This window comes from Lagopus muta, chromosome 15 (assembly GCF_023343835.1).
Source record: "Lagopus muta isolate bLagMut1 chromosome 15, bLagMut1 primary, whole genome shotgun sequence".
Classification (NCBI taxonomy): Eukaryota; Metazoa; Chordata; class Aves; order Galliformes; family Phasianidae; genus Lagopus; species Lagopus muta.
Genome location: NC_064447.1, coordinates 2,533,348 through 2,547,595, shown reverse-complemented (window position 1 = coordinate 2,547,595; position 14,248 = coordinate 2,533,348). Strand labels below are relative to the sequence as shown.

At 43.4% G+C, this 14,248-nt stretch overlaps 1 protein-coding gene across 3 annotated transcripts in view; it reads right to left on the bottom strand.

The window, feature by feature from the left end:
* CLUAP1 (clusterin associated protein 1) overlaps positions 1–14,248 on the bottom strand; it is a 55,641-nt gene that overhangs the window by 27,416 nt on the left and 13,977 nt on the right. For all 3 annotated transcript variants that reach the window (XM_048961756.1, XM_048961758.1, XM_048961757.1), the window contains 3 exons: positions 11,933–12,016; positions 9,807–9,940; positions 8,577–8,718 (listed from right to left, as the gene is read on the bottom strand). In XM_048961756.1, the coding sequence (XP_048817713.1) occupies positions 8,577–8,718; positions 9,807–9,940; positions 11,933–12,016 (360 nt within the window). The remainder of the gene's footprint in view (positions 1–8,576; positions 8,719–9,806; positions 9,941–11,932; positions 12,017–14,248) is intronic.

Genomic DNA, 14,248 nt, shown 5'->3' with positions numbered 1-14,248 from the left:
GAACTGAGAAAGAAAGAAAAAATTAAAAAGGACCCAGACTAGCATTTTCTGCCCAGAATTTTCCAGCTGAACTGCTTGCATACAAGCTTCAAGTCAGCACTAACACTCAGGAATTCATTACTGTCTGAAATTGTGTCACATAGGATGGGCTGTATCCTGAGATTCAAATGTAGCCATCATTAGATGTAACACAAGCGTACTATTATTGCAATTCCTCTCTATTTTTCCAATTCCCTTTTGTGGAAGACGTGAATTACAATGACTCAATAACAGCTCATTGAGCATTCCCTCCAGGTATTATGCTTTATTGTACTAACTTACTAGCAATATTGGTTGGACGTGTGATTTATTCGAATTAATGTACAACTCTGCAATGTAAACCTGAGGTCAGTTTGCAGCGTGTGAAGAAATTAAAATCCCAATTGGTATTGATTGGAAGTTAGTAGTCACAGCTGTGTCTCATTCACCACCACAGAGCAGGCACTGACTGCTAGAGTCTAATGTCAGGATTACCTGCTCCGTGCCCACAGGCAGCACAAGCCCTCTGTGTTCCCAGGGGTACCATGATTATTTACTCTTTTCCAGGATAGCATTTATTTCACCAAAGAGCAGTAGTTCTTGGTGAACCTCATGGTTCCAGGAACTGGTCACGGCATTGCTGCCTTTTGTCCAGAGATCAATTAGTTCCGATACAATCCATGTTTCTTAGAGCGAATAATCACCTCCTAACAGGTGGCTGACATGGTTTATTTCTTATTTTCTACCCAGAAAGCCCCACATTAAGAGGGAGTGCCAGCAAGCCTCAGTCTTAGCAGTGCTGTTGTTGGAGACCAAGCATCGAAAGTAGAGACCAGGGGACAACACAGGAGATCCCAGCTCCTGCTGTCAGGACAAGGCTGTAGCTACGATGTTGGAAGACAGGAAAAGAACTCTTCTTAAATTTCCCTTTGTGATGGTTTAGAGAAGAATAAAGTAGACAACACTACTGATGCAAACAGATCTCCCTTGATAGGGATGGCATAGTACCCTGATAGAAAGATGTGCTGTGGGCCCCAGGATCTCTTACCTGTCCTTAATCCTGATGCTCAACCCTTCTCCAATGCTTCTGCAGTTTCATGGCTCACAATGTAGTATCCACCTCAACCTCAGAATCAACTCCAGTGAACCCCAGGAGTGTTCTGGAGTATTCAGGGAGGGAAGTAAGGGAAGGACTCTAGAAGTTGCCATAACTCCTAGTGCCAGCTCAGCGTGAGGCGGGCATTAGGCACAAGGGCTCTGTCCACGTCCACCATTCATAACTGTGCAGTGTTTCCTTTTCATACATTTCACAGAATTAAACTAGAGATTGCTTCCACACAGCTGGAAATCTGAGAATTACCTTACGATTGAACATCACATTCTGTTTTTCACTTTGAGATTATGCAAGCCTGTGTGAGTCAAAATGCTACTTTTCCTTGCTGCTTTTCTCTGCTGCTAAGTACCTCCTGCATTTCACATACACCATTTTAACATTACCTACTTGTGTCACTTATTGCAAATCAGTTGCAAAATGTCAGTCTCAAAATAAGTGTTATTTGACCTCTCTCAACCAACTCCTTGGTTTGTAACCACATAGAGGTTTCTGGTAATGATTTCATGCGTGTGTGTGTTGATCTCCAAGGAAAAAAAAACAAACTTGATCCACGTGATCAGTGTTGCTTCAGGTGAGCTGTGATTGCCTCCTGTTTTGAGCACAATTCAAGCTAGATTTCTGTTACACAATTCACACGTCTGAAATACTTTTCAGTACTCAAAAGCATAATACAGGAAGACAGGGGAGGCAGAAAAACTGTCACATAAATAATCCTCTTATCCTATCTTCTTAGCAAATAAGACTGGGCAAAGAGAATACTTAAAAACTAAAATGCAGAAATGCACAAAATAGACCTCGTTATCCTGTAATGTTTCTTCAGGAGGGAGGTTACTGCAGGAGAAATTCAGCAGGACAAGGCCAAGAGCTGAAAGTCAAGCAGCTACATAGCGTCTGATCTCTAACAGCTCTGACCCATTTCCAAGCTTTGCTACCACTGAAAGCCTCACCATCTCACGCCTCACAGAAACAAGCTCTGGCACCACAAGGAAGCTGCTCATCAATGACCACACTGTGCACTCCGTGAGCCCTGTGCCCCCGATCCTCCTCCGCCTGCAGAGCAGTTCATACACAACAGGACCAGCTTGTTTTGTAGTGGCAGCAGCAGCACAGGCCTGGAGCAGCCTGTGCAAGGGGTCTGTGTCTCAGCACAGCACCCAGCTTGGAAACTCAGGACCCTCTTCACTCTTATTGCTGAGGAGCAGCTGGAGGCACAATCTGAGTGTTGCTGCTGGTCAGAAAACCTTCCAAGTGATGAACCTGTAACAAGCAGCTCCTTCCAAAAAAATCACAGCAATAACAAGTGCAAGAAGATTTAGCAGCTGCCCTGGGAAGTCATCCTGAGTCCTACCAATCCCCTCCACTCTCTTAATGAATCCCACTTCTCAGATCTGTGGCTGAATTTGATGTGAGAATGCATTCCTGCATCACCCTCCTGTCACCAAGCCCCTGCCACAGCACTCCTAGCTTTTTCTCCTTTATCCCCAGTGGCCATTGGCCTATTCAAAAACCTCTCTGCCTTCCCACACATCTTTAGCCCATGGAAGTAAATCTCACCTCGGGCTCCTTTTTAAATTTACTTAAGTCAGTGAAAACAGTGTTGTCAACACAGAGTTGCAATTCTGCACTTGTATCTCCTGAGCTATCAGAAAGTAGTTAAGACTTCATGAATATCAGTTTTGTTCTCCCCAGGCCAACCTAGGGGGTATCAGGCATTAGAATACAGCGTGGTTTACGTGGCATTTTTAGGGTTTTAATCAATTCCTGTTTGATCTCCAGGTCTGTGAAAATAATAAGTTCTAGAATCTGTCAAGTATGAAGACCATTAGGGAGACAAGGGCGAGCTTTGTTTACCCATCTGGCACATCAGATATCAGGGGAATCCTAACAAATACACGGATCTTTGAGGGCTGAGCAATGTTCATCTCAGCTGTTTTCATTTCCCACAAAGTTTGTGCTAAGGTTTTTAATGTGAGGCAGTATGAACGAGGCACCAGGAGCAGGCAAGCACACAACCACTGCAGGGCATTCAGAGGGACCCCTGAGACCCAACTCTAGTTGCCATGATATCAGGGAGCTGCAGACCTTTGCTTCAGTGGAAAGAATGCACGGGGCAGCAACTCCTCGTGCAGCTCCATCTCGTCTGTGATGCTCTTCACACGCCGTGCCACCTTTTCTCTGTCTCCACAATCTTCTCCTTTTGTGAGACCGTAATTTCTCAGGCCAGCAATTTCCTGTGCTCCTTCCTCCTATGCTCAACTGCCCTCACTCTCCCCCTCTGCATTGCCTTCCTCCTCCTCTTCCTTTTCCTCATTTTCCTGCCCCTTGGGATTTGCACGTCTCAGCCCACCATGCTGTCAGACTTGAATGCTGGACTGAATGCCAGAACAGAAGCAACAACAACTCAGATGCCTGTGCTTACTTTTACCTCTGATATTCAATGTCATTTAGCAACTCTGGACCAGGACTGCTCTCCTGGTACCTATAAAAATGCTACCAAGCAGTCATAATTCAAGTGTACATTAGAAGATTAAAGACTGTAACCAACCACTTTTCATATTAAACTCCTGCCTGGCTATTTCAGAAAGCAGTCATTGCAATGGGAATGTTAGTATTTCAAATGGGACAGTACAATGCAAAAGATATAAAAAGCAGCAGAACCCAAGCTTATCTCAGAGTGCAGCAGATGTTGGGCAGCCCTTTGTGTACATATTCAGAACAAAACAGCTGCTTCAGGCACGGAGCTCTGAGAGGAAAGCATTAGGTCAATGCAGAAGGGCTTTTATTTGGGCAGGGTGGGTTGCAAAGAGAAACTCACAACACTGCATTTGTGTGTTTGTCTTTTCCCTTGCTCAAACTTTCATCACGATGCACTGCTTACTGCTTACTCAGCAGAATGATGAAAAGGAAATGGGTTTCAGCCACCTCAAACCAGAGAGAAGGACTGAGTGGCTTAGAACATCTTTGTCCACCATTCCATTGTATTTCTTAGTTGAGATTTCAGTGCCATCATAGAAGCAGTCTTAAAACACCCTATGAGGAAGCAGCTGAAGGAGAAGAAAGCACTTCAGCAATGTCCTCTGAGGAGAACAAGAAAGAATAAATTCCACCTAGCAAAAAAAGGCCAGCAAATGCTACAGGATATTGCCAAGTTATTTTGGCACTACACAAACTAGTTCCAAAAAAGTCTTTTTAACTGGATTAGCCTGCGTTGTCCTTTAAAGGACGGGCATCCATTACAGTCTGTAGAAAAACTCAGCCCACAAATCTGAAAACCCCATAAACTTGGAATTTTATAGCAGCCAAAGTTCCAATAACTTTAATGTCTAACATCAGAACCAATTTCATCATAAAAATGGGGTAAAAGCTACCGAACTGCACCGACTCTTTTTACATAGTAGAAAAATAAGAACAAATCTTCAGGAAGACGTGGCACATAAATCCAGGCTTCTGCAAGAAGATGGATTAACAGCGTGAGCAGCACAAGAGAACAGAATAAAGCAGGTGATTGAAAATGAAAAAAGAGGGAAAGGAAACCACAAAGACAAAATGCCCTTATTTAAATTCCTTGGATCCAATAATAAATAGTGCATGACAGTTTGTCAATACATATGAGAAATTCACCCAAAGGAGGAGTCATGTTAGGACTTCCGACGTGCCCATGAGCAAGAGTGGAGGGCAGACATAATTCCAGGTTTCTCATATGTTTCAAAGTGTTTCCACAACAAACAGGCAGGGACTCTGCAGGTGGTAATTTCATCATCAATTAACTGTTCAGTTCTGCCAATTCATTTGGCTGAGATTCAATAGCAAGCCTTCAAGATTCTCCTAATGCTGAGGGATGTTTCTCAGCGCAGTGCTTGGCAGGAGATGTCTGCCAGCTGTCCTCCAGGCAGCGCTCCGTGTTACTGCAGACACTGGGCTGGAAAAGGGATGGGAATGTCCAGGTTGGACGGGGCTGTGAGCATCCAGAGGGAGGTGTCCCAGCCAACAGCAGGGGCTGGAATGAGATGATTTTAAGGGTTCCTTCCGACCCAAACCATCCTTTGGTTATATGAAGCTCAACACCACAACAGCACGGACTGCAGAGTGCTGCTCTCTGTGCAGCCATACATTCACCACTTGAAAGAACAAACCAAAGAAACCCACACAGAGAGCCAGCACCGTGGTTTGGAAAGGCCACGCTGTTTCAGCTGCTCAATGTCACTTAATTAAAATTGTGTGCTTGGGTACAATCTTTAAATCACTTTTCTAATTAGGAAATGCACTCTGGCCTATGTCATTAGCTGTGCATCGTCAGCAGGGTACCAAAACAGCTTTGAGGCTAAGGACACTGAAGATTAGTCTCATTATTCAGCAACGGCCTCTCAATCAGAACAGAAGTTCCTCTCAAAAACATTCAGTGAGTCAAAGAAAGGGGTCCAGAAATCAGTTCTCAGTACTGAACAGCACCTAGAGTGCTGGTTTAATCTAATTACATTGCCCTTGCTTTTTCCTAGCAAGCTATTTAACAAAATGCATGGCAGTGATAAAAGAGTTGACTCTCACTTCCACTACAGAAGATAATTAAGATTTGTTTGGTGGAACAAAAGACAAATACAACTGAAAAAAAAAAAATCAACACAACTTCCAGTGTGTTTAACAGCTCAAGAGGCTGCATATCGAAACAGATTAAATGCAATTATCCTTGTTATTTTTCCTCTGTTGATTCTGAAAACGATACAGAGATGATAATCTCAAAGACAGCACGCAGCATCTGTTTGGGGCAAACTGCTTCTGTTCAAGCTTGTAATAAGGCACCCACTGTTCTGCTTCATGACCTTGCAGCCAAAAGTGAGGAAATACTACCTGAAAAGCAGACCAAGACTGAGTGAGATGCCATAATGCTTCCAGGTTGGCAAGAGACTGATCACTGGATTGCTGCCCACAGGGAGACGTTTGGAGCCACGTCCTTTAAATATTCTATATATGTTAGATACTCCAGCCTTCCATTCTTGCTCTCTATGCTACTTTCTTCTTCCTTTTTTTTCTTCTTCTTCTTTTTTGGTATTCCCAAACACTCCCTAAGGAAACAATTTAACAGACTAATATAGGAGCAGTGAATTGAGATAACCTCAGGCTCCTTCCAGAATTAGGATCAAGCTATAGAGTTAGACTTGAGAGGTGAACTCCATGCTGGTTGCAGCCAACACGATGCATTTTAAAGATGCTTTAAGCACAGGTAACTTTATCACTTGAGATCATAGTAAGAAACAATCCAGTGCAGGCCTCCAGTCAGGGCAAGAACATTCCAAATGCACAAGACCAAAAGGTATTTTAACATCAAGCACATGTAAATTAAAGATGTTGCCAGCTCTGATGCTTGCTAATCCATACCACACATAACAAGTGACAGAAGTAGGCTCAAAATCCACATCTTTTTGTCACAGCCTAATTCTAGACAATGTCAATGTATTGCTGACTGCTTACTGTCGTGGATGAAAAGCCAAAGGACAGGGGTGGATTCTCTTGGTGTCTCCCAGAAGGAATGAGCAAAGGTAAAAGAAAAGTGCTCTTCAGATTCTAATCACAGGAGCACTCCTGAATGACAAAGGCTTTTCCCTCATCTTATTATCTTTTAATAAAAACCCTCCCAAGAGCTGTAAGCCAAGTCATTACTAACTTCTGTGCATGAATTTATAAGCAGTTCCAGGTACTCACATTCAAAACATTTCTACTTTTGGTATTAAGTCTCAGCGACATTTGAACAGAAGGGAAAAATATAATCAGATTTTAGGTTTCATTTCAAGATTAGGATTTAATAGAGGCCTTTTTTTTTTTTTGGCAAAAGATACGGGGAAGAACTAGAGCACTATTAAACAAGATGTGAAAACATTAAGCTAACTACAGGTTAGAAATGCAGAATAGCATCTACAGAGATAGCTTACAAAAGGGGAGATTAATGGGAAATTGGTCGGCAGCGATTAACAAGTATCTTAAAATAAAGGTTTACTTTCTCCTCAGGCAAAAATGCAGCAAAAACATTTGATCCTTCTGAACAAACTACAGTATGCTGCTTTTCCTGTGTCCAAGAGGCAATGGAAATGACTACGTTTCACCCTTCCTGCCTGAAGGTCTGAAGCCTGGGGGTGAGGCGCTCTGTACTTTGTGCTGTGCAGAGACAGACTGAAGCAGAAGAGGGACTATGAAGTCACCATACCTTATTTCCAGCCTGAATACAGGTCACATATATTTTACTATAGCTCAATGCAAGTATGAATATTGAGGGCCAATTATTTAAGGTTTATTGGCCGCTTGTTTGTTTTCAAATCAAGAGGCACACAAAGACACGGCCACAGCGAAAAGTGCAGCCACAGGCAGACACAAGGAACGTGCACAGCTCCCCCTTATTTCTGCCAGGAGCAAGGGTGAGTTGTGTTGACAACATAAGTAATGACCTGCATTAGGAAAAGCCAAGAAGTGGAAGCACTGGTTCACTCAAACAAAGCACAGCACACCCACCAATACTAAGGCCCAAGGGGAGATCACTCACTGAAATCTCTCTTCACAGTGCAAACAGAAAACGTACTGAGTAAAGGCTGCTAGAAGAAAACCCAATATCAGTAAAACATGAACCTGCAGAAGCTGAATGAAAGGCTGGCTGGAAGTGCTGCAGTCCAATGAACACCCAAAGGAAAGGAAAGCATCAAGTAGGATGAGACAGGGATGTGTATTTTCTACTGAGAATCACACTGAGCCAATACAACTCAGCAGATCAATGCAAGATCAAAACAAGAAGTCTCTGTGAGAGAGGATTCCAACTTAACTCATCTTCTCAGTGATACTTTTGCTATGTTTTCATTGAAGACAACAACTGTGACAAAACCAAAGCCTTGCTGCTAACAAACCCTTACACATCAGTCGTTGGCAGACAATAAAAACAAGTGTTTAAGAACTCTTAGCACATAGGGTGAGCACAGCAAACAGAAAATGAGGAATACTGAAAATATTCTTCACGATCAACCTTTCCCCCAGAGGGTGGTGAGGCACTGGCACAGGTTGCCCAAGGAGGCTGTGGATGCCCCATCCCTGCAGGCATTCAAGGCCAGGCTGGATGTGGCTCTGGGCAGCCTGGGCTGCTGGTTGGTGACCTGCACACAGCAGGGGTTGGAGCTGGGTGAGCATTGTGCTCCTTTGCAACCCAGGGCATTCTAGGATTCTATGACCAAAAAATGACATTTGAAAGAATCAAGGGAAGTGAAAGAAGCATCATTACATTGGTTTAACTTCACCAACTGAAAAAAGCAAAGGTGTATCATGTCTGAGAGCTGTCACTGCTGCACGTCAGTGAACTGCCAGTCATTCAGAGCTGGTTCTACAACAAGTAACAGGTATTACAGCATTTTCTGCCATATGGCCAAGGACCAGAGAACACAGAGTCTTGCTGAGCATTTCTAAGCTGTTTTACCTCAAACATCTCCTGCTCAGTCCGACGTTGATTGTCCAGGAGCTGCTCCTGGTAGGTTAGGTTATGGAATTTTTCTAGGTAGCTAGTGTATTGCTTCTGCAGTTGCTCTTCAATCTTCTCATATTCATCCATAAAAGCAGGACTGGAGACAAGAAGAACAAGCTACTCAGAGAAATACAGACCTGGACATGAAGAGTTCTGAAAAAGCATTCTCATTTTCACAGCTGTTTTTCCACGTCTACAAAACCAACCTAAAAGGACCTTCTCTTTTTAAGGTTACACACTACTTCAAGACTAAAAGCATAAGAGGAAGGAAAATTATCCTATCCTGTGAAAATTTTACATAGCAAACAAAGGTCAATTTGTATCCACCACTACTTCTTTCCAAACACATCACCCTCCTGTTCCATAACTCCAACAGGTGTGCTTGTTGTGTGGCTGGGAAGCCACTTCTTCATTGGAGACATATCTGCAAAGCTATGCTGTGTCATTAGAAGCATAACTAGTGCTGGCACTGATGATATGCTTTATCACAGCTGCGCCCCACAGAATGCTTCTGCTGTTTGATGCTTCCCATCTACCCAACATACTTCCACTGAAGTGTTACAGATCAAAACATGAGTATGAATCCACTGTTATTTTTTCCACCACTCATTTTTTTCTTATTTATATTTTCTTTTTTCTTCTCAGAAACAGAGAACGATCTTTTACATTTAACCAAAGGGGTGTGGAATCAACCCAAATGGTGAATCTGAACACTTTGATTTTATGGCAGGCTGTGTCATATGTATCATATGTGCCCAGAGGAACATATCCCAACAAGAATACCAACTTCCCTTGGTGGCTGGGAATGTTAGAAGCCTCTGGGAACAGGGAATACGTCACCTTCAGCAGAACCATCTGGCACAATTTATGCTCAAAGACAGCATAAAAACGAAATGCTACCTGGCCATTGCTGTGTGCAGTTCAAGCAGCAAGTAAGTTGCCCCCAAATAATACCCTGGGATTATTAAGAGCCCTGATAATCTGATTTCAAATACAAAGAAACTGGAAAAAAAAAAAAATATTACAATCTAGATTACACACAACAAATGACAAAAATCTTTTCCACGTGCCACCATCTCAGTCTCATTCCAGACTTCACTCCTTGCTGCTTGAAGCACTGAGAATGCACACAGCATCTCATGCCAGTGCTCATGCACACAGTAGATAATCAGTTGTAACCGTTACCGAACGCTCTGCAGGGTCTGCAGCCTCTTCTGGCTTCTTTCCAGCTCCAATTTCCTTTTTTCAATCTTGGCTTCCAAATTGGCTTCGTCCAAAGCCACATTGCTCAACATGTCCTTGGTCTTTTGGACCTCTTCCTAAAAGAGAAGGATGGTGAACCAAGGTCTGCACTGGAATAAGTACAGTTATCTTTCAGACACTGATCTGCATTCTTTCTTACTGCATGCTTTCAAATAACTTTATAACAATGAGGTAGAAGATAAACCAGCTTTTTTGTGGTCAGGATAATGAACTATCTGAACATTTACTAATTAGAACACCTACTTTTTTCTCCTAACATTCTTAAAGAAAGAAAAAAAAACAGCACCCAGAAACACAGCTGTCCTGGGCTTCAACTTTTTCCTTTTCATCAAAAAGGAAGGAACGATGCCGTCCTCACAAAATCTGACAGGACACAACAGGTAAGCATCTGAATAAACATGGAAGAGAAACGCATTTATTTCTTGGTACCATTTTAGTGAGATTTTGGGATTCTGTCAATGTTTTTTGTTTGTTTTTTTTTTTTTTACCCTTCCTGATAAAAGCCACTTTAAAAAAAGAAGTCAGTCTATCCCATTGCCTTCACCCTTCCCTGAGTCCTGCTGTATCCATCTTTTCAAAATCCAGGAAGCATCCCAAGCACTGTAACACATTACAGGAATAAGGAGGGGAAAGTGGGAATACTTCAGCCTGCCCAAAGAAACGAGTACCTTCAGTGTGCTCCTGCCCTAGAAACTGTGATGAGTGAGGGGGACAGAGGACTTCACATTTGCTGAAGCTCTAGCAGTAATTGCTATGTGCTGTTCAGCTGCAATAAGTCATTTCAGTGACTGCTCCAGAACTAAACCAGCTGAGCTATGTGCTACATTGATATTCTCAAGAAGCCAATTGCTCTAATATTTTCCTTTTAGTTTATTAGCACTACTGCCTAGAATATCAATGCACATTAACATTTAGAGTTCATATGGACTGCAAGTAGGAAGAGAAATATAAGGAAAGATTGCCTGAAGCATCTACTGCTTATACACTGGCTTTTTAAACATGGAACTCCATGCCTTGTAATTACAGAACTGGATAGGATACAGTTTGCAGCTAAATAACTTGCAGTATTCACTAGAATTTAATTAACTACTATACTTGCACAGTGCCTAGCAGGGCAGCTACTGGCCCAGAGATACAGAGCCCAAGCACTGGAGCAAGAGCAGCACTCCAGAGTCGAGGTCAGACCAAGGCACCTGTGAAACTAGAAGCACAGTGATGCCCAGCCATGCCCCAGTCAGCACAGCACCTGCTCTTCTCATCCCCTTCCCAGTTCAGCTATCCTGCTTGCAGAGCCCAGCTTCACAGCTCCAGGGGTACCAACACAATCTGAGTTCCAAGTATATCCCTTGTAGCTCCTTGTGATCCTAATAAGTGGTTTAAACAACGACGTCAACTCCTGTGCTGGTGAAGTCTATCATTCCTCTAGAGCTTCTGAAGCTGCTGCTGAGCCCTTGACAGAGGCAGGGAACATGACTGAAATGCAGAAGGGGCTTCCTTTTCTCCCAAAAGGGAAGATGTCCTTCAGTGCAGCTGATGACTGCAACATGAAGGGTTTGTCAGCAGTCACCAGCTGGAGGAAGGTATCAACACGTGAAACCAACACAGCCATACAGTGCAACAAGCTAGCAGCAGGGCTGCTCCTAGCACCTTCCTCTAGATGCTGCTAACACAGCACATCTGTGCTGCTCTAGGCTGTGATTTCTGAGTGCCAGCTCGCAATCCTCGCTGTGCAGACACCTCTTCCACTCTGCCAAGGAACTACCAGTTACATTTAACAGGTTTGTTCGCTTTGAACAGGACTTATTTACCAATAAACCACCAAGATGATCAGTGGCTCCTCATTACCATGACACAAAGCATCATCACACACCAATCTCTGCCTTGATTACTTTGTGTTTACACATCTAATGTCACCTAAAGACCAGTACCCACATCAGCCCTGAACGGAAGTTCCACATTACCTGTTAAGTATCCAGGTGGAACATTACTTAGCCCAGCAGAAGGGAGGAAGGATAATTCTGCAACAAAATAAATATCAGTTTGCTTACCAGCACACATTCAATGGCAACTTTCATCATCTTCTCAGCTTCGTTTATCTCCAAAGGTCTGGCAATAGATTCTGTTCTTGCTTCCTATGAGACAAAAATACATATATAGATTTAAACACGACACCAGGAAGTTAATATTTACAGAGCAGAGGATGGCCAAACAACAATAACTCAATTATCTGCTAAATAAATGCTGCACAACTTATTATTTATGCTCTAAGGCTCAACAACCAAAAGAATGGGAGGTTGTGAAAGGGTCAGTTAAGTGAGGCCGGGGTCAAGCAATTAAGGTAACTTTCCAAAACAAGCTCTGTTATCATTTCAACTGCAGCTATTATTGAATGCACATTTTGTGGAAAATGCACTGGTTATCAGGTGTTAAACAAAACACACTACAAAACAAGATATCCTCACCTTTACAACACAGCTAACATAGGCAGCTGAGCACAGTGCCACATTTGCAGAGACAGAAGCAGAAGGAACCCACTGAACCAAGCCAGGCCAGTCAGCCCCTATGTGCTTCCTACAGCCACATGAAAATGAGGTGATGCAGATGTATGGGTTTCTGCAATTCTGGGCCCAGGTGATTCAACCTCCTCCTCAAAGCAGCACTTCTTGTTTATAGCCCAAAGGAGGAAAAAAAGAGCAACCACCCCAAAACAAATGCCCACAGCAGCTCTGGGGACAGCTGGGCTTAGTACTCACCATGCCCTCATCTGTACCTTGTCTTACATCAACCTGGCTGAAATGAAAACATTTGATTGGTTGCTGATTTAGGAGAAAAGGTGGGAGGTTTTCCCAGCTGGAAGTCCTTAAAATCATCTGATGTTGGCAAACCATTTGGTTACAGGTGGATCAAGACAAATAGCACCTCTCTAGAGAACGCCTGATTAAGAAGCTGGAATTGATCATGTAAGATTGATGGGTCTTCTACCTTCCCTCCACCTCCCATGGAATTTCCATGCACAGACCACAGCCTTCTTGGAGAAACCCACACCAGTTTCCAGCAGGAGGCTCGGCCCTGCAGTCACACCTGCTTGCATTGCCAGGCAAATGAAGGGTGGTGCTAAGGTAGAAATCCTTCCAACTGCTGGACCAGTCAACCAAACTGAGAGGAGGATGCAGGCAGACCACAGCAGCTTCCCACACATACAGCTCCCTCCATTTATTTCATGGATGTTTGTAACAGCTTCCCTGTGTGTCTGTCACTGGGACACGTCCTGCAGCCCTATGAGAACTCTTGCAGGGAAAGCTTTAACCTGTAGCATCTCTTTTGACGAAGGGCCCTGCAAATGGACGCACTGAACAGGGCTGAAAAGAAGGTGGCTCACACCAGTGTGCTTGGAGAAAAGCAAAACATTCCACGAAGACTAGGAAGATGTTATGGAAAGCACTTCCTTTGAAACACCAAAGCTGGCTGATTACATCACTGAGCCATCAGCACGCTGAAGACAATGACTTCCAGGTAACAAACCTGCTCTGACACTCTGACTCCCCACAGGAGCAAACCAGGCATGCTTCCCTGCCAGCCCCCCTCGCCACCACCACTACTTCTTACCCTGTATGGAATACACTCTGACATGGCAACTGGCACTTTTAAAGCTTGTGCTCGTGGGTACAGACAGGCTGTACACTTAAAGCAACCCAACGTTTGTACATTTAAAGCAATGTACTCTTCACAATTAGGTGTACTGATCAGAATGCATACTATAATACGCAAGAGGTTTCCTTTAAATTAACCATTAAAAATAGAGTTCTCAGGAGAGGTGAAAAATATAGAAAAAATTATTGATGCCAGAGGAGCTACGAAGCAGAACAATTTAGGACTAAGCCTGGTAATTACAACTTAGGAAAACAAACATATACAAAAGCAGAGAGGTATTTGTGGACAAACTGGCTGTTTACCACTTACTGGTGCTTCCTGTTCCAAGTGTTCAGAGCTCCCTGGCTATAGTTTTACATGATAAATACTAATTAAAAATCACGGAAGCCAAGTGTAAAATTATTTTTGATGAACCAAAGCTGACAATTATTAAAGAAAATGCACAAAAGCACATAAGAGATGACATTGGCTGGCACTTCTACCCACTCGGGATCAGCTATTTGGCACAGCGTGGAGCAGCTGAGATTTTAATTCTTCAAGTTTTGCATCTCGCTTTGGACGAAGCCAGTTGGAAGCACAACCAAATGCACTGGCTGCCTGAGACCCAAAAACTTGGTTTTCTTTGGAAATGAGAATGTCATTAGGAAGTTGGGAAGCTGTCAGATCCCAGCCAGCTGCCTGCCCACCAGGCAGAGCCCAGAGCCCAGCCTGAC